Source organism: Phoca vitulina, unplaced genomic scaffold (assembly GCF_004348235.1).
Source record: "Phoca vitulina isolate PV1807 unplaced genomic scaffold, GSC_HSeal_1.0 scaffold7, whole genome shotgun sequence".
Lineage (NCBI taxonomy): Eukaryota > Metazoa > Chordata > Mammalia > Carnivora > Phocidae > Phoca > Phoca vitulina.
In genome coordinates, this window is record NW_022589710.1 from 56,916,279 (window position 1) to 56,941,568 (window position 25,290).

Sequence of the window (25,290 nt, forward strand, 5' to 3'; positions counted from 1 at the left end):
GAACAGGGACCCCTTCCACCGTGATAAGAACATAATGCAGGAACACTCATGGAACCTTTGCAATGCTCCAAGATGCTTTTGAGAGTTAGCATTTCATTGGATCATTGGTCATTTTATTGGATCCACATAACGAATCAAGGAAGTACAGGCTGGGGGGCCTGGGTGGCGCAGTAGGTTAAACAGCCGGCTCTTGATTTTGGCTCAGGGCATGATCTCAGCATCCTGGGATGGAGCCCTGTGTTGGGCTCTGCGCTCAGCGGGGAGTCTGCTTAATGATTCTTTCTCTCTCTCCCTCTCCCTCTGCCCCACCATCTGCTCTCTCTCTCTCTCTCTCAAATAAATAAATAAATCTTTAAAAAAAAAAAAAAAAAGGAAGACAGTCTATCATCATCTCCACCTTACAGATGAGACTGTCAAAAAGAAATGAAGCTACTTGCCAAAATCAGCCACTAGTAAATGATAAAGCTCAAACTGAAACCCAGGTGATCTAAGACTATCAAGGCATGAAGATAACTGAGCCATCAACATCTCAACTCTCTCCTTTACCATAAGAGTGGCAGAGCCAGCACTAGAACCCAGATCCTTCCACCTTAAGCTGTAGAGAGGGTAGCATCTAGCCCAGAAGCTAAGTTAAATGAATATAACATACATTTACATCTACCAGGGTTTAAGGATGTATATGCTAAACCAGATCTACCATAACTTCCCATATGGCCTCAAATTCCAGCATGAGAAATGAATGCCTTTAGTCTAAGGCAATATTCTCAACCAGTAGAATCTGGGAGCTGACCCAGGTTGGTTCATGGTTAAAATGGGTAACAATAGATTACCCCAAATTTGCAGACAGAAAAAAATAAGTCAATGGATAGAATCCTTTCATCTCTAAGCTTTTTCTCCCGTCAGTTTTTCTTAAACATTTGGATACTGCTTTCTCATCTCATATGATAAAAGTGAGTAAATGTTCAATTGTCAAATATCACACCTGATACCAAGCATCTCTATACAGACTGTCAGGCTCATCAAATTCGATAAGTTATGCTATTTGTCTTTATCCCGCTAAAATATTTGATATTTTGGGGGCTTACAGACATGCTTACACATAAGAAACTCATTTTCCTGGTATTAAAATTGTTTTAGAAATACAAATAGAGGGACACCTGGATGGCTCAGTCAGTTGAGCCTGATTCTTAATTTCAGCTCAGGTCATGAACTTAAGGTCCTGGAATTGAGCCCTGCCTCAGACTCCATGCTGGGTGTGGAGCCTGCTTAAGATTCTCTCTCTCAGATGAACCATGAGAGACGATGGACTCTGAAAAACAAACTGAGGGTTCTAGAGGGGAGGGGGGTGGGAGGATGGGTTAGCCTGGTGATGGGTATTAAGGAGGGCACATACTGCATGGAGCACTGGGTGTTATACGCAAACAATGAATCATGGAACACTACATCAAAAACTAATGATGTAATGTATGGTGATTAACATAACATAATAAAAAAAATACTAAAAAAATAAAACCTTAAAAAAAAAAGATTCTCTCTCTCCCTCTCCCTCTGCCCCTCCCTCTGCTCACTCCCTCTCTCCCTCTCTCTAAAATAAATAAAGAAATCTTAAAAAAAAAAAAAAAAAGGAATACAAATAGCATTTGGGGCCACTCTGCAAAGGCCACCATGACTTCCAGATTCCTAACATTTGAGCAAATCTGCACTCTCTTCGAGCATCTCTTTTTAAACTGAAAACACTACTACTACCCCTACATTGGGTAACTGGATTAAAAAAAAAATTAGGATCCTTCGCATAAGAGATAGTGATTGAGATGAGAACTCTGTAGGAAGACAGGGGGAGAGAAGAATGAAGGAATAAGGAAGGGAAATAGGAATGAGAGAGGTAAAGTTCCCTGTGATGATGTGGGTTATGTACTGCAGCAGTTAACTCTCCAAATCCTATGTTGTGCCACCATTCTACTCTGCTTCAAAGTCCCCTCCATGGCAGCAGGAAGTCATGGAACCAAAATTAGTGGCAGTATGGGAAACGGAATCCCCTGAAATCCTACATACCTACCTACCTATCCCTCCACACCACCTCTTACAGCCATCTCTCCCACCTCCCTGGCTCTGGGAATGGAGGAGAAAGAGAACATAATTCCCCCCACCCCGTGACCATTGCCCCCCCACCAAGGGCTCTGGCGCTCACCACCACCACTACCCCAACCCTAAACGGAGGATTCGAAAGTCAGGTTTCATTTTTTACTCATAGTATTCAGTCCCAGACACTTATGAAGGGAGAAAAAAAAAATCTCAAACTCCGTCTGCAAACCACAAATAAATGTTCTCGAAATTAAATAGGAGGTTTTTGTTTCTCCATCCTGGGTAATAGGCATGAGCCTGACCTAGATCAACAGTAAAGTCTCCACTGAGAAAACCACCGAGACCAGAGCCCAAAAGTGGATAGCCCTGCTGACCACCATAAACACATCTGCCAGGTGGGTGTAACTGACATGGTGCTGGTGCCCCGTTTAGGTAGATTCCATAACCAAGTCATACAGAGCTGAGCCCCTAACGGACTCCATCTCCATCTGCTTCATCCTGTAAGTGCCCTTAGAACAGAATCCGAGTACAGCAGAAGATTCTCCCTTTAATTCACCTTTATGCATCGGCCAAGGAAGCTATCCAAACTGAAACCTTCTAATTGGCTATCAGTAAAATGGCTTTATTCGGTTTCATTAAACTCTTCTAATTCTCTATGGACTAAAAGTAAAAAGAATCCACTATCTCAATAGCCTTTCTCTTGCCAACAAAGGGCCCCTAGTTCTGTGCCTATAGTAGATACCCTTTGTGCCGTTATCTCAGTTGTGGTAGAAGTGTTCCAATTTCCTGCAAAGTGCACATTGTCTTTTTTGAATGCACCTGATTTATGATGTTAATATAGAGCCTGTTGTGGACTGAATTGTGTCCCCTGCAAAATTCATATGTTGAAACCTTAACTGCCGACATGACTGTATTGAAGATAGAGCCCTAAGAGGGTAATTAAGGTTAAATGAGGTTATGAGGGTGGGGCTCTAATTCAATAGCACTGGTAACCCTCGTAAGAAGGGGAAGCCACCAGAGTGTTCTCTCTCCACTGTGAGGGTACAGCAAGAAGGTGGCCATCTGCAACCCAAGGGAAGGGCTCTCCTCAGACATCGACCCTGCTGGCACCTTGATCTTGGACTTCCAGTCTCCACAATTGTGAGAAAATAAATTTCCATTGTATAAGCCACCCAGTCTATGGTATTTTGTTATGATAGCCTGAGAAGACTATTACAGAGCCAAAACATACGTTTTGGAAACGGGGTGAAATAGCAAAATCAACCTGCCCCATCTTAATTCTACCCAGCAATCGTGGGCATTGGCAAGAGGATGATGAACCTCCCTCCGACCCTGCCGGAAAACAACCCTGAACCAAACCTTGGCCCAGACAATCTTTGGAACCATCTTTCCTTTTTACTTTCTAGGATAATTGTGGTGATTTGGGCACATTATTAATCCCATTTGGAATGCCGATCTCCTGAAAGTTGGATATTAAATAAAAAATAGACAATTTTCTTTCCAGAAAATCTATGCTATACAAATTGGTGTTTGGAAACACATTAATAAAGATAGGGCTCAAGCAACCTTGCAAGTTGAGCGTGGCTCACATTCACAAGATGCTGAAATCTCTTTTTAGCCAGGAGAGCAGAAGTGAAATCCAAGGGTCTTCAACTGAACTCATGAGATAAAGTGCCAGCCAGTGCATGACCTAACAAAAACAGCCATGGACTTGGGACCCACTGATCAATCCTCTAAATCTCTCAGGGAAACTTCTGAATACACCTTGGACAAGAGGCAATGAGAGCGTGTGAGATAAACAAAGACCCTGGAAGGGTGGAAAGCTTGAGGGAAATGATCCTGGACATAAGCATCAAAAGGACTGGGTTGGCCCGACCTCTGCCTGTTTGCAGCCTTGGGCCCCCAAATAACTCATTTCTTCTTTCTATTCCCATCAGTAAGTCTGAGGCTCCAATATCAACCAAAATAGGGTTGTTTAAAGAACAAATGAGATAATTTGTAAAAAGTGCTCTGTAAACTGAAAGGCACTATACACATACAATGTAGGCCTCTCTGGAATTTTGCATTTAAGTATGTACTGAAAAGGCAGCTTTAAAAAAAAAAAAAACAGCTCCAGCTCTGAAGCTTTGCTTCTTCGTTAAGTAGATTTAAATACCTAAAAAGAGCTACGTGTCATGGCCAACATGAGCCAAATTACTAATTGGACACCAACCATGTCTTTGTCAGGCTACATGGCCTCCCTGCCCCAGCCCCTATCTCCCCGCCCCCCACCCCAGCCTTTTCAATCCTGGTGAAAGGGAGAACAGAAGGAAAAGTCTCTTGGAGACTTCAGAGAAATGGGAGCTTGCAAGCAGAGGGAATACCCGCATCCCTTCCGATACCCCATTATTTAGGGATATCCTTCCTTTTTCCTTAGTTGTACTTTGCCCTCTGTAGCTTGGAGGAGTCCTGGAATTTCCTTCATACGTGAAGACTTAGAGATCCTCTCTATTCCAATCCCCCACCCATCCATCCATTCAGCAAAAGTTACTGAATGCCTACTACGTTCCAGGCTCTTCCTGGGGGCACTGAGGACATAACAGTCAATGAGACAGGAAATTCCATTCATAAAGCTCATATGCTGCCAAGGGTGGCTGGCATCATCTGAGACACATGAGTAAGATGCTTTCAGATGATGACAAGTACCAGGAAGACAACTGAGCAGGTGACATAATAGAAAGTGACAGGGCTGGGGAACAAGAAGAGAGGTCTTCAGATGGGACAGGGAAGCCCTTGCTAAAAAGGTGACATCTGAGTGAGATTCAAAGGTGGAAAGGAGCCAGCCATGTGAACACACATTATAAGTAGTGGAAAGCACAGGTGTAAGTCCCTGAGACAGGAACAAGTTTGATCTACCTGAGGAACAAAAGGAAGACAAGAAGCCCAGAGGTCAAATCAAGAAAGAGGTTGGAGAGATAGGGTCAGAGAGGCCATGTCAATGGCCCCTTTGCACACAGGAGGAGGGTGAAACCCAGAGGTTAAATGGGCTGCCCAAAGTCACATGGCTAATGATAGCTATGGCTCATTCTAGAAACTAATTCTTTTGCCCCCAAATCCAGAGTTTTCTATACCATATTGATCTGCTTGACTTGAGGTGTGGCAATATCGTTTGCCGATCTTACTGATTTTTAAAAGCCCTTAAGAGGGGCGCCTGGGTGGCTCAGTTGGTTGAGCATCCAACTCTTGATTTTGGTTCAGGTCATGATCTCAGGATCATGGGCTCTAACCCCGAGTTGGGCTCCACACTCAGCGCAGAGTCCACTTGTCCCTCTCCCTCTCCTCCTCCTCCTCATCCTTCTCTCTCTCTTTCAAATAAATAAATAAAATCTTTAAAAGCCCTTAAGATACCCAAAAGCAGCAAACCAATCCCAGTTTTCAGCAAAAAATCATCCACAAGTGACCCCAGTGATGTAAAATGCACATGAAAGCCAAGACTCAGTGCCAGCCTACTTTTCTGTTGGTCCTACAAAAGCAGTTACTCTATTTGTTGTAGGCTCAGCTTTACAAATAGGGAGGAAGGCCATAGCTCACCAGAGAATAATCATTTTATATTTAGGTCTTATTTTTGCACCTAAACCTCTTGACAGTGCTTTGCTTAATTCACGCAAGTGCAATCAAAACCAATCTGCTCTCAATCCACCTTCATTCTGTGCTATTAAATTGTCAGGTAATGGGACTGTGAGCAAAACATCATAATTACAACTTCCTTCCACAATCTGTGAGCATCTCCACCTGAAGGTTCAAGTCTGTTAATACTCAAATCCTACAGTGCATAGAACTGTCTCTCCCCTTTTCTATTCTAATGTTAGGTTCCCCGTCATCTCTGCCCTGCTAAACATACTTGGCCTGTCTGTGTAAACCCAAACCTCCAAAGAACAGACCCAAAGTCTGTCCAGTGGCCAGTGACGGGCCCACCAGAGGTAGAGGCAGAGATGCTGTTTGGCCAGATGGGTTAATGGAGAAAGGAATGAGTAGAAAAGGCATTCTTCTTCCTCTTCCTCCTTCTCCTCTTTCAATCTTCCCTCCCTTGCCCCTCCCAACTCCTTTCTATTGTTTTCTTTCTCCTTGCAATGAGCTTCCCCAGTCCTTGAGCTCTGCAAGCCTCACCAGGCAAGAGCCAGAGGTCCCAATAATTTAAGAGATAGACTTAAGAGATAGACTCAAAGAATGTATAAGGACCCCTGTTCTAGTCTAACCCCACCATCTACTAGCTGTGTGACCCTGGGTAAGTTACTCAACCTCTCTGTTCTTTAGTTCCCTCACCTGTAAAATTAGGACAGCATCTTCCTCCTAAGATTAAATAAAGAAGACTAAATAATTTATTCTTCTGGTTGAATTGTAATTAGTTAATAATAAATTGTTTACTTTTTAATGTATGTAAAGCACTTCACAGCACCTGACACATAGTTCTATAAGGTGTGAGACATGCCACCCTCACTCCTGACCCCTCTCCTGCCTCCACCCCCTGGCTAGAAAAGACTACTGTCAACACCACCCACAAGAACAATTGTACATGAAGTCAGAGCATCTTACTGGAAGGTAGCTCAGTGGTATCCTGATGCCAATCAAGTGGGGACAAAGCACTGATATCACTGGATAAGCATTATGAGAATAACTATATGAAATAATGTGCATAAAACACCTGGCATGCAAAGATTTCTCATTAAATGTTGGTATTTTTATCAGAGTCTTTTCATTTTTAGCACCATCAGTTGTGACTGGAGACGCTACTTGCGTACTGCTTTCTGTGTCAAGCTGTAAAATGTTGGATTCATCTGTGTTTAGCACTGTGATATAAATATATACAATGATGATCACATAGAAACGTATTCTCAAAGCCAAGGCAAGCTTCACCGCCCTCCATCCTGACCAGAGTTCCTTGAAGATCCCAGTATGACTTTTTAGACAACTCCCCACTTGACACACCTCTCGGATGGCTCAGGACATCCCCCCCTCAACAAGCCCTGGACTGAAGTCACGAGCTTTCCCACAAGACTGGTCCTGCCCCAGCTGCCTTCCCAGTCATTCCAGTGACTCTAGGTCCACACTCTATTTACACAAATCCTGTTGATTTTCTGCCCTCCATAGCTCCCTACCCCACCCACTTCTCCATCCCATAGCCACCACCCTGGTCCAGTCACCATGGCATCTGGTCCCTCACATCCACAAGAACCACACAGCACTTGTTTTGAAACTCAGTTCAGATGTCTCTCCTCAGCTTGAAACCTTTCAGTGGCTTAAGATAAAGGCAACACTCCTGCCCCCACCCCAAAGCCCCACCCTACCTGCAATAACACAAGGCTCTGGGGTCTGACCCTATGGATCCACCGGCCACACCTCAAAACACACTCTCCCTTGCTGTTCGCTCTAGCCATGAAAACTGCCTTTCAGTTCCTCAAATACACATGTCCCCTCTACCTCAGGGCCTTTGCACTTGCTGTTTCCTCTTCTAGGTCAGTTCACCTCCTCAGTAGCCAATTAATCGCTACATATCTTCCAGGTCTCAGTACAAGTGTCTGACTACCTTCCCTGACTACCCACCCTCCCTGATCCTTGTCAATCTATCACTTTCTTAAAATCCTTATGCTCTCCTTCATGGAGCATACATAAACATGTAATTATGCACTCTTCTGTGCATTGATTGATTTAGGTCTGCCTCCCTCACTATAAACTCCAAGAAGGCTTTGTCTATACTATTCTGACTATATCTCCAGGGACAGCATTTGGTAAGTAGTAGGTATTCAATAAGTACATTTTACAGGGATCAAAAAATAAAACAAAACAAAATAAAATAAAATAAACCAAGGCACACTTTCCAGAGATCAACAGACAAAACTGGACTGGGTTTGGGTTGTATTAAGGTGTAACAGCTTCAGTGTTGAAAGAGGCAACACATCTTCCCTCATTCTATAATAGCCAGTCAATTTATAAGACATTCACTCAACAAATAAGCGGGTTTCCTCTTTTCTGGTCTGGAGAAAAGAATAAATGCACTCGTAAAAAAGCATTAAACATACCTGCACACATCAAATAAACCAATTTCAACCCAATACACACAGAGGTGTTGCCTAGCCCGACCCAGCTTCAGAGGAGCTGAGAGAAATGATAAAGCGCATTCTTGTCAAAACTGGACACTTGGTTTCAACTTGTTCTGCTCCCACACCAATCACTCAGGAGGGGCCTTAACATCTATATGCTAATTACAGACACGGTGGTCAACGCTAGGCACACACAAATCTGTCTTAGTCGCTCTCTTTTGCGCCGAGGGAACACTGTCCAACATGCATCAGAGTGTGTAAACCACACTACTGCTCAGGAGGACACACTCCGTGCCCCCTCCCCAGCCCTTGGCAGCCCCACCCTTCTTGCAAACCCTTCCCCCCTCCCACTTCTACTCCGATCCGAGCCAAACTAGCTGCCTGGTTTGGTAATAAGATTGAGGGAAGACTCCAAAGGCCCCCTGGGCTCCATTATTCCATATGCCCTCCGAGAAGGGCCACCTCCAGGGACCGTTGCTGCAGATCCAAGCCCCACTTGCTGCCAGGAAACCTTTCCCACTGAGGACACCCTGGGCAGGCGGAGCAGCTCCAGGTCCAGGGGGAGGCACCCCACCCATCTGCCAGAGAGACAAAGATCACCAGAAACAAAGGACACACACACATACACCACACACACACACACACACACTCGCACACATAAAGTCAAAAGCAAATACCGACACTTGGTGTGATTTCAAGCCAAACAGCCGGCTTGGTGTATCTTTAGGTTTTTGAAACAATCCAGGAGGGACAATGATTATGTGGTAATGACAGGCACTATCTGGGTTTGGAACCCCCGCTGCCTCCGCCCTCCTCCCACCCGCGCTGCGGCTCCCAGGCGCATTTTCCAGCCTCAGGACACACGCTGCCGGGAGCAAGAGTGCTTCCACTCACGGAAGCGCGCGCACGCCGGAGATGGAGGCAGGGCGAGGGCCGCCAAAAGTAGGAAATACCAACCTTTAGGATCCCAGTTCACCTGTTTTCTTGGAGTCTCGATTGGAAATTTCATTGCTCCGTTGCCCAGAGGGGAGGAAATGAAAAGAATCAAAATAATAATAAAGTCCTCAAGCTTTACACGCCTCGGTACAGCAGTCCAACAAAACAATTTCCAAGGATGGGGGAGCCTTGGACTGGCTCGTGGAGGAACCCCAGAGAAGGATAAGTGGGAAAGACTGGCTAAGGAGAGACTGGAAACGGCTTAGGTGTTGGCACCGGTTGAGGGGTGGCCAGCTGCAGCCCCCTGGGTGAAAGGAAAAGTAAGACTGGGGAGGGGTGGATGGACAGGGAGGCTCAGGAAGATAAAAGAGCCACGCTGCTTCCCAAACGCGGTGGCGGCAGGTGGGGGGCTGAGCAGCCGGAGGGCCGGCGCGAGGGAGAAACCCACTGCAGTGTCACTCCAGCCCCCGGAGGCGTGTGCGCACACACTCCCGCACACACACACTCGCCCGGGCGCGCGCTCCGGCGGGCACGTCAGCCTCGCTCGGCCGCGCACAGCGCACACGCCCCACCCCGGCCGCGGCTCCTCGCCCCCGGGCGACGCCCCCCACTCCCCACCCCCCGAAAGCCATTGGACGTGGGAGTGGCGCGGCACCCGGGGAGCGCGCGGCGAGGGCGACCCTCCCCGCAGCGCGCCGCAGATGCCGCGCCACGGCGGGAGAGCGCGCGACGGGTGGAGGCGCGGGGCCACGGAGGCGCGCGGGGCTCCGGGCGCCCGGCCGGGAGCGGCGGCCGGTAGCGGACTCGCCCGCGAGGCGGCGGGGCGGCGGGGGACGGCGCGCGGCGGCGGACGCTGCGGCCGGAAGCCGCGGCCGGGCGGGGAGCGGGCGCCGGGCGCGCCGCTACTTACTGGCTCGGCCGGCCGGCGGGCGGGCAGGCAGGCAGGCGTGGAGGCGGCCGCGGCGTGCTTGGTGGAGTTGCAGCCGGAGACACGCTTGGCTGCCTGGAAGGCGCTGCAGGAGGCGGAGGAAGGGCCTCGGCGGCCCCGCCGCAGACCTCGGCCTCGGGGGTGACCTCCTGTCGCCGCTCCCACCCCGGGCATACACACACACAGCCTTCTTTTCTCACTTCATTTTTCCACTCCAGCCCCCTCCCGCGCCCGGTTCTCCCGCCTGCGCCCCGAACCCGCGTCCCCAGCGCGCTCGGAGGAGGCCGGTGCCAGCCATGAGCCTTTTGTTCTGGGACCGCTCCGCGTTGGCCGCGCTCTCCCCGCCCGGCGAAGCTCGCTCCCCAGGCGCAGCCCGGTCCCTTCCCCAGCTACCTGCCGCCCGGCTGGGGCCGCTGCTCGGAGGCCCTGGAAGGGGCTGGAGAGAGACGCCACGGCCCCAGAGGAAAGTGGAGTTGCCAAGACCTAGCGGCCCCGGGAGCCCGGGAGCCCGGGAGCCCAGCAGGAGCAAGTGCGAAGGGACCCCACACATGTTCCCGGAAAGAGGCTGAACCTGGCGCATTTCCCCTACCCCCACTGAGGCCTCGATCTCCAGAAGAGCCAGGTGGTGCTGAGATGCTCTTGAATGGGCCACTCGAAGTACCCATATGAAGGATGCTTACAAATTACTTCGGCTCCTAGCAACAGAGACTTGCACATAGTAGATATTCAAGAAATACTTGCTAAATGAAGGCATAAGCTGCATGAAGCAGTGTTGGACAGAAAGTAGTTTAAATTACTCTCTGTTCACTATCCACTCGTCATATATCTTGAACCCTTTCTATGTGCCATCACTGTGCCAGGTGCTGGTGGTATGGAAAAGAACGACATAGATATGGACGTTGCTTTCAGGGGTCTTACTGTCTAGTGCCCACGAGGTCCAGCTAGGTTTGTTGCTGCCCTTACTTATGAAAGAGTGAGTGACTACCTGGCTTATTGCCAAGCCTGCCCACTGTGGCCCTAAAGGCCTACACTGGCAGTTGCACTCTGGGTGTATGCCACTCTAGCACCTTGAGGCTTCTGGGAGCCCTGTTACAGCAGCATTCTTTCTCATCATCCTCCCCCCACTGTCACATCCAGGCTTCTGAGTCCCAGAGCAAGATCCACAGAGGTCCACTGTCCTCTGTGGGAAGGGTTGGTAAGTGCTTTGTCACTGACCCTGCAGGCTGCTGGGACCAGAACGCTGAGTTCTCTGCAGACCCCATTCAGGCACACCTGGTACCATCTGATGGTGCTACCCTGACTCCTCAGCCCTGCAGATGCAGATTCCCAAGCCACTTGACCGCCACTTTCTCTGGGAGTCCATTTCCACACTTTGTTTCCCTCTACTAGAAGGCTGAGAGGATGGAGGAGACATGGAAATGAGACAAACAAGGAATTTCTGCTTCTCCAGCCATGCCCCCAGAGACACTAGTATGTGTGTGAATTCTGCCCCAAAACCCCAAGGGAGATGCTTTTAAGCTCCTGAGACAGCCTTCAGAGCTTCACTCTGCCCTCTCCTCAACTGCTCACAGGCAAGAGGGCTCCAGCCCAGTCACTGCAATGCAATGTTTTTACTTGCATCTGAGTCAGAGAGAAGTGCCCCCCTGAGAAAGACACCTTCTCTCCCGAAGCCTCTGAGGATAGGGGAGCAAGACTGACATGTATCAAATGGCCCCTCACAGCCTCATACTTCTCTCCATTTATCTTCCCTATGTCATGCTGAAGAAGCTCTAACTGGCCTCATTTTACAGATGAGAAGATCAAGGCTCAGAGAGGTAAAGGAATATGCCCAAGGTCACAACACAGAGAGTCAAACCCAAGGGAGTGCATCTGGTCCCTGGATCCATGAATCTTGACCCTGAAGCTGTCAGATGGGTTCTTCAGGGTCATGAGGATCTAAATACTATATTATCTAGGACTGCAGCCCTTCCTCCTTTGCAAAATGAATTGGGCTACCCTGCTGCCCTAAGGCCTCCATCAGGGAATTAGTTCACTATCTGAGGCAAATTCCCATGGCACAAAATGTAGCCTTAGGGTGCATCATTCAGTCAATCAATCAACATGTATTGAGCAGGTCTTGTGGATGAGATGATTGGAGGTTTTCCTCAGAAGTTATACTGGGCCCTTGGAGAACCTTCTCCCAGAAAAGCATCAGCAGGATGGTTTTAGAAAGGCTTAGGATGGACCTACTGGGGTGAGAGAGAAGGATCAGGGGTCCGGAATGCCTGATGTGGGATAAGGACTAGCCCTAGTCATAGGCCCTTAGGATCTCTCTGCTAAATCACTCGCCCCACCCCCAACCCCCAACCTCTGGGGCTTTCTTTCCTCCACTTCCATTCTCCCTTCTCAGTATGTGGACGACACGAGTGGGGAGGGATTCACCAAAAATTAAGTAAGTAATCCCTGCACGCCCTCCGCTAACGTGCCTGAAATCAAGTCCCAACTCCTAAACTGCGTATGTGGAATGGACTGCGGGGGATGGAAGGTATAAAGGGAGAGTCCCCCCCTCCACAACGCCCCAAGAAAAACAACTTATCACATTAACCCTTTGTGTTACTGCAATCGCCTTCCACCGCCGTTAATTCTTCCCCTTCGTTATTACGCACTAGATTCCACTTACCCCAAGAAGGAGGAAAGAAGTGGACTGTGTAGAGAAAAAACATCCAAAACAGATGCCGCGCCGAGCGGTTCCCTCTCCCTCCGTGCCGCCGCAACTTCCATGGCTATTGCTGCGGGCGGGTTAAGTCTGGTGGAAAGAGACCGCCTCGGGTTCCTGCGGCAGGACAACAAAGCATCGTGGCGCAAAGTCGGCGCGCACTGGCCGTGCCCCGCCAGCAGCCCCGGGCCGGCTGCGGCCGCGTCCTGGGCGCATTAGGTGGCAGAGGGCGCGGGTCCTTGCCGGGGAAGCGTTGCAGCGGGGCGCCCCGGCTCTCTGCAGCCCAGAACCTGCACTAGTTGCGACACTACTTTAACGATCGCCGTGCGGCCCCGCGTGGGAGGGCTGGGGGAAGCCGGAAAACCCCAGTCACCTCCCGAGAGGAAGTTTTCCACGAGTTGGTGGCTCCCCTACCCCCTCCCCACGCCGCAGTCCGGGATGAGTGTGAGAGCCGAGGGGTGCTGCCTGCCGCGCGGGGAGTCGGTCTCTCCGAGTGGCTGGCGAAAAACAGCTCAGCCAGAGAAGAGGGGAACGCGGAGTCCGGAGAATGTCCTGGACCCAGAATAGCAGGGAGTGATGAAGCAGCCTAGGGAATCCTGCTTAGTGCTGGTTCGGCAAACAGAAGCGGGAGGACAGAGCTGATGAGACTCTGCTTTGAATTCACGAATACCAGAATGAATTCATTAACCTGCTTTGAATTTCTCCCTTTGGTTCCATCATTTCTCCCTGAAGTCCAGAAGAAATCCCCACCTTCCAAGATCTTCCCCACCCCCAAGACACCTCCAGGTCCTCTCCTCCAAAGAACTGCAGAGAGGTTTCCCTGTCCTTTTGTGAAGATATCCCCCCACACACCCCCTGTGTACCCACTCTGCGGTAAAACTGACGAGTTTATGCGTTCAAGTTAACTTAAATTTCTCCTCCCAGAAATGTTTTCCCCAGTGAAGTTTCCCCTTTGTTCTCAGCTTTTAATCACTCCTCCATTTGGTTTCATGTCCCAACCAGCATCTGCAAAACACACCCTTAAATATATGTTGCTCTAATCTCGGGTTCTGCTTTTGGCTTGGAAAAGCTGGAGACACATCAGTAGCTAAAGGGCAGAGGGTGTCATATGTCACACTGCTCAATAGCAAACTCTGTGTACTAAACCCTGAAGATTTATTTTGGTGACTCAAACCTCTGATTGCCAATGATTGAAGACAACATATTATGAACTCCAAAGAAGTTGTACTTAAAGCATCAGACTGATGAACGTGTTTCATAAGGAGGAACTGCATTCCTCTTCCCTTGTAAGTTTCTCTGTTAAATTTCAGTCCTTAAGAAGATATTATTTAAGCTCCCATAAGGCACTGTGCCCAACATTTTACCAAATATATACAAAGCTGTAATCCTGCTTCTTATAAAACATGTTTTAAGGGATTCCCTCTCTCTGAGTGACCACCAAAACATAATCCCTGGTAATTTTTCTTTTAAAAGATGGAGCTGAATTTTTTGTTGTTGTTGTTTTCCCTCAACTTTTTTATTTTTAAAATTTTCAAACACACAGAAAAGTTATAGTTGTTTGGTAATAACCAGGATGCAGTCAAAGATTGCATTTCTTTGTTATTTCTATCTAGTGTACTTTATCCTAGAAAAGTGCCTTCATTTTTTTTTTTTTTTTATGACAATGACTTTTTTAAGAATCCAAATTCAGGGGCGCCTGGGTGGCTCAGTCGGTTAAATGTCTGCCTTCAGCTCAGGTCATGATCCCAGCATCCTGGGATCGAGCCCAGGATCGAGCCCTGCATGGAGCCCTGCATGGAGCCCTGCATGGAGCCCTGCATCAAGCACTGCATCAAGCCCCATATGGAGCCCAGCATCAGGCTCCCTGCCCAGCAAGGAACCTGCTTCTCCCTCTCCCTCTGCCTGCCTGTCTACCTACTTGTGATCTCTCTCTCTCTCTCTCTCTGTCAAATAAATAAATAAAATCTTTAAAAAAAAAAAGAATCCAAATTCATTTGCTTTCTCATAATGTTTAATGTCATGATGTAGCTAAAGATAAATTGAGCCAAAGAGAGAAGAAAATGATTTCCTGACTACAGCAGGTCATGAAAAGAACTCAACACCTTCTATAAATTCAGTGTCCATGACAATATCCATGGAATAGAAAGCAGTTGTATCCCTGCTCACTCAGGTTTCTCCCCAGACTGAGTCCGAGCTGTAGTCAAATAATTTATCTTTGTTTTTTATCCCTCAAAAGGCCATCTTTCAAGGATGAATGAGCGTTTTCACATATGTACACCAATTGGACAAGTGCATATGGTATTTTACTAAATCTTAAAATAAGAATTCAGCAAGGTTACACACCATTATAAATGAGCTCAGATTTTCATGTCATTCTCTTTCATGTCTTTTTCAAAATGTGAGCAAATGTGACCTTTGCTAAGGTCAAAGTTTTTCTTACTTCCAGTCTAAATCTTTTCCTTCCTTAAAATGTTCAATACTTATATGAAGATGAAGAGCAGCAAGACCCTTACCTATTAGAGATTAAATTGTCCAACACCTTCTTCTTCACGTCAGGTAATTTTTCTACCCTTTTACCAATACATACAAGAATTTTGCTAACCCATACTTTTCTTAAAAGCATCTCTTTTGGGTGCCTGGGTGGCTTAGTTGGTTAAGCTTCTGCCTTTGGCTCAGGTCATGATCCCAGGGTCCTGGGATCAGGCTCCTTGCTCAGCGGAGAACCTGCTTCTCCCTCTGCCTCTGCTGCCCCTGCTTGTGCTCTCTCTCTCTCTGACAAATAAATCAATAAAATCTTTTTTAAAAATAAGGATAAGCAATAAGTACAAAGTATGTGACCAACTTACGAGTATCTTAGCCAGCCATCCTCTTCAGGAGGAAGTGCAACCAAGCAGGTGAATTGTGCCAAGCTTCACTCAGTTTCTTCATCTACCAAATGGGATACTAAATATCCTGCTAGTTGTACCTCCAGGGTTGCTTAAGAAGACAATAGTGTTTTGTGAAAGTGCTTTGTAAACCGTGCTTAATGAGACAATAGTGCTTTGTGAAAGTGCTTTGTAAACTGTGCAGGCATTTGCAGATTGAAGGGATCATTCTTATTACTTAATCCATCAGATTTTTCTTACTCTGCCAGGCACATAGCAAGCACTTTTTAAGAATACCCCATTTATTGCTCATAACGATCCTGGAAGATGGGTACTATTATCATCATGATTTCATTTAAAACAATGCCAGACATATATTAGACACCTATATATTTGTTAAGGGGGAAATTGGAGCTTGGAGAGGCTAATGGTTTGTCTAGGTAAACATGGCTAGTTAGGGATGGAAGTAGAAATCAAACCAGGTCCCTACTCATCTCTAGATCAAAATACCTTTCCTTATTCAGAGCTAATTACATAAAGTTATCTTGATCTCTGCAGTAGTCAGTTTCACTGGAAATGGCAGCCTAAACCATCTGTACCCTTTTCCCATTACATTGGCATCTCCCCACCTTCTGGGGTTCCTTATATTCTTCCCCCTGTCAAAGTGAATATGAATCTTAGACCATCAGTCATAATCAAACAAATAAAAGAAGTATTGGGGAAGAGGTGATCAGGAAAAGCGGTGGGAAAGCCTTTGTTATGATCCCGAAAGTCACACCAAACCATACTACATGTGGGCCATCTTAAAGTAGTTAGTCAGCTAAGCAGTCTTGTTGACTTGTCCAGGTCTTACTCACTTCTGTGCAACCACATTATGTTGCTAGGTCTGCTCTACTCTTCCAGTGGTCGATTAATAATGCTGATTATAGAAAGAGGATCTCCTTCCAGTTTATGTAATACTTCTATATTTAGATTCTGATACTGTGTTTTAAAAATAGTTATATAATGTTACTGATACATATTGAAATATGGATCCACTCAGACCTGCAAAATAATTACTGATATGCATAACTCTTTTCATCAGGAAACAAAAGTAAGCTGACAACTGTAATTTCTAGGAGTCTTACTCTATCTTTTATGGACAATAATTCTTTTTCATTTCCTTTCAAACATGGGGCATATATTTTTCAAGAAGAGTCTCCAAAGAGCCATATCCTTGGGTTCCAAAAGTTGTAAGTGACCATAACCTTCAGTTAGAATGAACCCAACATTTTTAGAAAACCACCATCAATTATTACCCCGTCATCCACTGCACCATACTAAAATCTTGGCTCATCAGAACCCACCAAATTAAATCTGCCCTCAGCAACATCTTGGAAGAGTCAAATACTATATTTGCTAGGATATAAACAAGGTCACTGCAAGTTTAGATGGGCACTGCTATCCTATATGATAATATAAAAGAAATTCCTGCTAGCCTATATGGCAATTGGAGAATGGCACTCTGTCCAGTGGAAAAAGCACCATGGCCCTGGCTTGATTTGTAGACAGTGCCTTTGTTCAAGCCAGATGACACTCCTTGGGGATGGAGGATAGGGTGGGGGAAGACATACTGATACCAGGAAACACAGCATTGTGTACAAAATTTGGAATGGACTTTAGTCCCCATTCATCCCCTCAGCTTGGTACAAGGCAGAAACTTTGTAACTATATGCTCTGGCCCCTTGTATAAGATATATAGATGGATACATTGAGCAGGAGTACATGATGGGTTCCAATTATTCAAGGTCAATTTTTGGAAAACAAATATTTAGTACTTTATACCATACATGAATTCAAAATAATGTTAAAGAATTTATTTATTTATTTATTCATTCATTCATTCATTCATTCATTTATTTGAGAGAGAGAGCGTGCGCATGGGAGCGAGTGAGCACAAGCAGGGGGAGAGGCAGAGCGTGGAGCCCGAATCAGGACTTGATCTCACAACCTGAGATCATGACCTGAGCCAAAATCAAGAGTTGGATGTTTAACCGACTGAGTCACCCATGTGCCCCCAAATTAATTTTAAAGTAGTCTATCATTATTATTTATTATCTTATTATTATGTTTGTCATTTCTGGACATGTTCAGGTTCTCTTGTTTCCATTATTTTTCTCAGTTAGTAGAAGATCAGACTATCATACCTCTGCAACATCCTAGCCGTGTTCTTTCATGAAATCCATACATTACGGGGCACCTGAGTGGCTCAGCCGTTTAAGGGTCTGCCTTCGGCTCGGATCATGATCCCAGGGTCCTGGATCGAGACCCATGTCGGGCTCCCTGCTGAACGGGGAGTCTGCTTCTCTCTCTCCTCCCTGCTCTTGCTCTCTGTCATTATCTCTGTCTGTCTCTCTCAAATAAATAAATAAAATCTTTAAAAAAAAAAAAGAAATCCATACATTAAGCTTGAACTTAATATGATAGTGATGCCTCCATTGCTTCTGAGCCATGAATGATGGCAACAATAAATTTAAATCTAAAATATTAACATTAAATATTATTTAATTCTAAAGTATCACCTTCTACCTCTGACCAGCTGGGTAACTTGTTATTTTGTTAGAAAAACTACTGAGAGAATGTGAAACTTACAGAGATGTTTTGCTTTCTTCTACTTTATCCCTAAGAGATAGCATCACCTACTATATTCTGTCTTTGATGCTGAGACTTTTATCAGTAATGCAGGCACATTGGATATAGAGTATTTTTTCTGGCAAATAGAATTTTAAAAGCTGACATCAGAGAGCTCATTTATTAAATGTTATATTCAAAAGGGGTAGCTGGGGTTTGGAGTATTTATCCATTTTTTCTGCCCTCTCTCCATGCAAAGCTACAGATCCTTACAATGTTTATATTGGCAGTGATCCCCAGTCCATCAAACAGAGATGCAGTTGCTTTAGAAATTCTGAGCTTGGGGCGCCTGAGGGGCTCAGTCGGTTAAGTGTCTGCCTTCGGCTCAGGTCATGATCCCAGGGTACTGGGATCGAGCCCCACGTCGGGCTTCCTGCTCAGTGGGGAGATTGCTTCTCACTCTCCCTCTGTCTGCCATTATCTCTCTCTGTCAAATACATAAATAAAATCTAAAAAAAAAAAAGAAATTCTGAGCTTACTCCAATGAGAAAGCTGAATCATAGAATGTAACCATTAGTAGAAGCAACTTCAGAGATCATGTAGTGAGAGCTTTCCAAACTTTCCTGGTAACAAAAAGCAGATTCCATGGTCCACGTGCTTCTGGAAATCCTGTTTCAATGGATCTAAGATGGCTGTCCAGGGATTTACTTCTTTAACAAGAGCCCCCGGTGATTCTTTCAGGCAAAGTCTGGGAACCTCCCTGCCCTAGAGCCAGTGAAGTCCTGAAAGGTAAGGTGACTTTCCCAAGGCCAAACAGCTGGTCCGTGACAGAGCCAGGACTGGAATAGAAATATCCTGACAGGCCTCAAGTCTTCATAAAATAGAATAATGTGTTTGAGAGACATTTTCAACCATTGTAGGGGTTGTGGCTTGTGGGGCGAAAAAAAAGCAAAGGTACATAATCAGAAATTTCAGTTATCTGAAACTCTTTGCTTCAGATGCATTCTGGTTAATTGAGCATTTGTGACACTCTTGTCCTTTATTTCCTGAAAACACATTCCTCCAACCTTTTCTCTGATTGGACCCATATGCCTGCATATGGTTTATGGTTTTTTTGTACCTATCATCACATCTGTCTTCTTCATTGCCCTCCTTAAAACTTTTATCAAACCAGGTGTGTCTCCCCCGACTCCCGCTGCAAAATTCCTTTCCCATATCATTCACTCTATCATCCTTCCATTTTATTGTCTATTTCTGCATCTAACTTTAGTGCATTCTTGTTCATATGATGTTACACTTTTTGCAGAGACAACTGTCAGAATGGGAAGACCACCATGATAGAGATTGGAACTACTAATTTTTAGTCCTAGCTCTGCCATTAATAAGCTGTGTGACCTTGAGCAAGTCACTTAGCCTTTCTGAGCTCTTGTTAATGAATGGGTTAAACTCTGAGATTCTGAGTCCTCTCTTTCTGAGTCTGCCCCATGTCTTTCAGGGAGAAAGGAAATATCTTTTCTAATTTATTTTTCTCTTTGCACTGGGCCTATTTTTATAAAGCTATATAGAGTGCTCACTCATTCAATAAATGCTGACACTTCCTTCCTTGGGCTAGTTTGACTTTCCTCCTCCCATCACAGATGGTGTATGAGCCACATATCTGATCACAGTTGACCTTTGTATTTGGTAAGGACTGAATTTTTTAAAAATAGTACAAACTGTGTGTCTTTCCAGTGCCACCATTCCTTTTCATGAAATGGCACATCCTGTTCCTTGGTTCTCCATATTTTCCATTAAAACAAAACATTATTTCCACCTGTCCCTCTTATCTTATAGGTTTTTTTTTTTTATTTTAAGTATAGCACTCCTGGTTTTTTAGTTTATCATACTATTTATTTATATTCCTGATGACCTGGTCTGCTCACCTCTTTCTTTAAAATTTCCATTTGTAATTAGGTCTCTATTCAGCTGTGGCTTGGGTCATGTTCGTTTATGTTTGAAGATACTTGGTCTCACAATCAGAACCATAAGCACGTTTATTTGTTTTGGTTATTTTTTTTTTAAGTAGCTCTTAAAACATATGGCACTCTATCACATGTAAAATTGCTCTATTCAGTCAGCTGATCCACATTCAAATATACTAACCTTAGAAAAACAAACATGAAAGAGGTCATAAAGAAGTATGAAATGATAGAAAGTCACTCAGAGTTCAAAATAATACACAAGATTTTAGAATAAAAATATGCGAGACTTCAGGACCTTGGACAGTTAAATGTATTCCCGCTGTAATCTAGGGCATCACAGCATAAGCAAGCTTGCTGTACACTTGAAAATCTACTGCATCATATCAGACATGGTGCTTTGAAATACCATGAATGATTTTCTATAACTCATATCTTACAAGAAGAAAATAAAGACATCCCTAATGAAAACAATAAAGCCCAGACTATACGCTCAGATACACAAGGATGAACAGTTTCAAGGCTTTGATGGAATGCTAACACCAGGGCATGGTGGTGGGGTCTCTACAAAGCAGTGCAGAGTGGCTCACATGACTCTTTCTTACATAGTTTGCTATTTCTTTTTAAAATGTAAGCAAACACTTTTAATTACACAATTATGAAGAACTACAGGTGAGCAGTATCAGAAACAAAAAAGTTCAACCTCACTACCATCCAAGAAATGCAAATTGAAACAACGATAGGGTACTGTGTTTCATCTCTCAGATTGGCAGAGATTACAAAAATTTCCAGGTATGTAGGGAAATGAGCACATTCATGCACTGTTGGTGGGAATACAAATTGGTACAAGTCTTTGTTTGGGGTGATGTGGAAATATGGATCAAAAGCCTAAATAATGATAAAGCTATATATGTAATAAGATGAAAACAGATTCTCAATTCATTGTTAAGTAGAAAAAGCAGGCTACCTAGTTATACAATAACATACTATGATATTTAAACACACATTCTGAAAGGATATAACCCAAAATGTCATTATCTTAGAGAGTAAGGTGGGGTGGGGGTGAGAGCATTTACATTTTGTTTACATGTTTTCTAATGTATCGGTTTTCAATATAAATTACTGTTTCTGTTTATAAAACAACAATTTGGGGTACCTCAGTGGCGCAGTCGGTTGAGCATCTGACTCAGTTTTGGCTCTGGTCACGATCTCAGTCAGGGTTGTGAGATCAAGCCCCATGTCAGCTCTGAACTCAGCATGGAGCCTGCTTGGGATTCTCTCCCTCTCCCTCTGTCCCTTCTGCTCATGAGTCCGCTCTCTCTAAAATAATAAATAAATCAATCTTTTTTAAAAAGTGAATTTATAAACAACAATTTACCCAATTATCAACAGAATTCTAGTGGTCAAGATTGTTTGGTTTCTCCTTTTTAGGAATTTCATTTGGTGGAATTGGCTTTGGCATGTTTAAGGGAAGTCAGGGGGGTAGATAGTCGTGAGCAAGAAAGTGAATGTCCCCAAATAAGTGTAGACAAAAGTTGTGGTCTGAATTACTCCCAGCTTTGAAGCTATGATACAGAGTTTGGATTTTATTCTGGAAGCAATGGACCACCATTTCAGGTACTGAGCAAGGAAGGAACAATGATTAGATCTATGAAGTTTTTATTTTCTTTTGTTTTTAATTACTCTGGCCTCTTCATGAAGAATGGAATGAAGTGAGGCAAGATTAAAAGCCAGGAAGATCACTAAGAAGACCACAGTAAAGGCTATACTTTCAGGGATCATTTCTATAGTAAGAAGACCACTGTAGAATATGGCAGATGCGAGTATAGAAATCATTGAAAAAATGAAATAGATTTTATTTAAATTTTGGAAAGTAAAAATCATAAGACTTGCCTATGTGGTAAGGTAGAAAGGAAGAAACCAGAATACCTCACATATTTGGAATTAGGGATAACTCTGACAGTTATTTTTTAAGTAACCTCTACACTCAACATGGAGCTCAAACTTACAACCCCAAGGCACATGCCCTATTGACTGAGCCAGCCAGGTGCCATCTGACAGTTATTCTTTAATATCAAATTTAGAAAGACTAAACCACTCCTTTTGGTTATTAGTTTTCAAATCTTCTTATTGAAGTCTGTCATTGTAAGGGGTTGAATGGTGACCACCAAAAAGATACGTTCATGTCCTAATCTTAGTAATTTGTGAATATTACCTTATTTGGGAAAAGAGTGTTTGCAGATGTAATTAAATACCATATGATTTCACCCCTATGTAGAATTTAAGAAACAAAACAAATAAACAAAGGTGGGGGGGGGCAGAAAGAGAGAGAGAGAGGCAAATCAAGAAACAGCCTCTTAACCATAAGGAACAAACTGATGGTTGGCGGGATGGGTTGAATAGGTGACGGAGATGAAGGAGGGCACTTCTTGTGATAAGCACCAGGTGTTGTATGGAGCTGTTGAATCACTATATTGTACACATGAAACTAACATTACACTGGCATGTTAACTAACTGAAATTTAAATAAAAACTTTAATAATTAATTAATTAAGGATTAACCAGGATTATTTGAGTGGGTCCTAAGTCTAATGTCCAGTGTCCTTATAAGAGTGAGACAGAGGGAGATCACAGAAGAGAAGACAGTGTGACCATGGAGGCAGGAGATGGAGTGAGGCAGCTCCAGGTCAAGCTTTGCAAGCACTACCAGAAGCTGGAAGAGGTGAAAATTGGATTCTCCCCTAGAGCCCCTGGAGCGAGCACAGCCCTGCTGGATTTCAGACTTCTAAACTCCAGCACTGTGAGAGCAAACTTTCCTATCATTTTAATCCACCCAGCTTGTGCTAATTTGTTACCGCAGCCACAAGGAACTAATAAAAACACAGATCCAAAACCTGTACAAATCATAAGTGTACAGTTTAATCAGTGTTCGTTACTCTTTCCTATTTAAAAAAAAAACATTTAATTTAGGGAAATCTTCAAACACACATGAAAGCAGATAGAATAATATAATGAACTTTAATTTTTCCCAAACCCGGTTTCAATAATCGTCAACACACAGCCAATCGGGGGGAGCATGGGTGGCTCAGTCCAAGAGCCTGCTTCTCCCTCTCCCTCTGCCTGCCACTCTGCCTACTTGTGCTCTCTCTCTATCTCTCTGTCAAATAAATAAATAAAATCTTTAAACACACACACACACACAGCCAATGGGTTTCATCTCTACTTTCACCCATCACCGTGGCACTCCATTACTTTGAAGCAGATCCTAATCATCATATTTTCCATCAAAAATACTTCAAAAGATTACTTTTTATTTAACATAACAAAAGGCCATTTTTCACTTAAAAGTTAACAACATGTCCTTAATAATATCAGATACCTAGTCAGTATTCAAATTTCCCCCCAATTGTCTCATACACAGTTTCTTCTTTCACTTGATTGTTTGAAACAGGATCCAAACAAAATGTGCATTCTGTATTTGGTTCAGACCTATTTTAACTCTCATAATCTATGAGTTCCCTCTCCTTTTTTTTTTCCTTCCAGTTTGCTTATTGAAGAAACCAGCTCAGGCCATTGCATGGTAGAATTTCTGGGATTTTAATCCATCCCTGGGTGTCTTCAATATGCTCCTATCTCCCTTCTTTCCTGTAAACTAGAAATTAGATCTCGAGCAGATTCAGCTTCAATAGTTGGGGCAAAAATACTATGTAGGTGGGGTTTGGGACTGCACTGCATCGCATTAATGCCTGGATGCCTTTTTGTGTGACACTAAGGTCGACCAATGGTTTCAGGAGTTATCAACTTGATCTACCCATTATAAACTTCCCTGTTAGCTTGTCCCCTAACCATTTTATGCTCATTCATGATCATTGCCTACAGTCATCGTTTGGGGTTACAAAATGATGATATTCTAATTCTACCACTCTTTTTGGATTTATTAGCTAGAACTTTTGTGGGTTTTTTTAAGATTTTATTTATTTATTTGAGAGAGAGAGAGCATGAGCAGGGGAGAGGGGCAGAGGGAGAGGGAGAAGCAGACTCCTCACTGAGCAGGGAGTCTGATGCAGGACTTGATCCCAGGACCCTGGGATCTTGACCTGAGCCAAAGGCAGACATTCAACCAACTGAGCCACCCAAGTGCCCCTAGCTAGAACTATTGTATAAAGAACTTTCCCTCACAAACTATGTGATCACCTTGATGTAGAGACCATCAGGAAAGACAGGATAGATGCTCAATTCTTTCTCTTTATGTAACAATTTTCACACTAAGAAGTTGTTTCCCTAACATCCTTCAAAGATGACCAATGGGTTTTATTTTGTCTTGTGTCATTAGGAAATAATAGATTTTCCTTTAGTTGTTTTATTTCTTATTTTGGGGGTTCTAGTGCCAGACTTATAAAGTAAGTGATTTTAATAATCATTTATTGAGCACCTGTCCTATCATTTAAGAACCAAGCCTAGAGTCTTTTCACATATAAAACTGTATTTGAAATCAACATGTGGCCTTGAAGTAACCCTTTATATCTATATTATGTTTAATATATATGGTGTGTATGGTAATAGACTTGAAGGAACTAGAAAATTCCTAGAGAAGACTAAAAATCAGTGTTTTCTCATCTATCATATCAACAGCTAAATAGAAAGTGGAGTTGATGTCTTCTTTGTGGCTCCATACAAATACCTATGTGTGCAAAATACAATGACATATTTTGACTCAGATATCACAGGAAAGACAGCTAGAACGACCTTCTCTTCATTCTCTTCCCCATAAGTGAAGCATCCAGGGAGGGAAGAAGAATACACATACACCTTCACATTTCCAAATCTGTTTGTTTTTATTTCTAGAAAACTCTGATTTAAAAAAAAAAAACAAATAAGTTCTCACTTTCCTCTGCCAACTCCACCACAGCAATCTTCAATCCTTTAGCAGCTACGTTTCTCTAACAGCATCTCTGCATCTCTCTCTCCCATCTCTTCCTCTCCTGCCCCATGTCTTCCCTTGCTTGGTTCCGAATTCTTGGAAGAAGATTGGGCATCAGTGCCCCAGAATTAGTGAGGGAAATCCTGTAATATAGCACTGGTTCCCCAATCTTGGAGTTTGTTTAAAAATATAGATTCTAGGCACCAACCCACATTTAGT

The 25,290-nt window shown here is 44.3% G+C and overlaps 1 protein-coding gene across 3 annotated transcripts in view; it reads right to left on the reverse strand.

The window, feature by feature from the left end:
- Positions 1-15,668, reverse strand: part of KCNK10 (potassium two pore domain channel subfamily K member 10) — a 134,175-nt gene extending 118,507 nt beyond the window's left edge. For 2 of the 3 annotated variants that reach the window (XM_032405723.1, XM_032405721.1), the window contains exon 1: positions 15,565-15,668. Coding sequence is in view for 1 of the 3 variants with exons in the window: in XM_032405724.1 (XP_032261615.1) it covers positions 9,117-9,168 (52 nt within the window). In the remaining 2 variants the exon portion in view is untranslated. Of the gene's footprint in view, positions 1-9,116; positions 9,503-15,564 lie in introns of those variants that run through there. The other variant, XM_032405724.1, reaches the window with a different exon arrangement.
- Between the last annotated feature and the right edge of the window lie 9,622 nt (positions 15,669-25,290).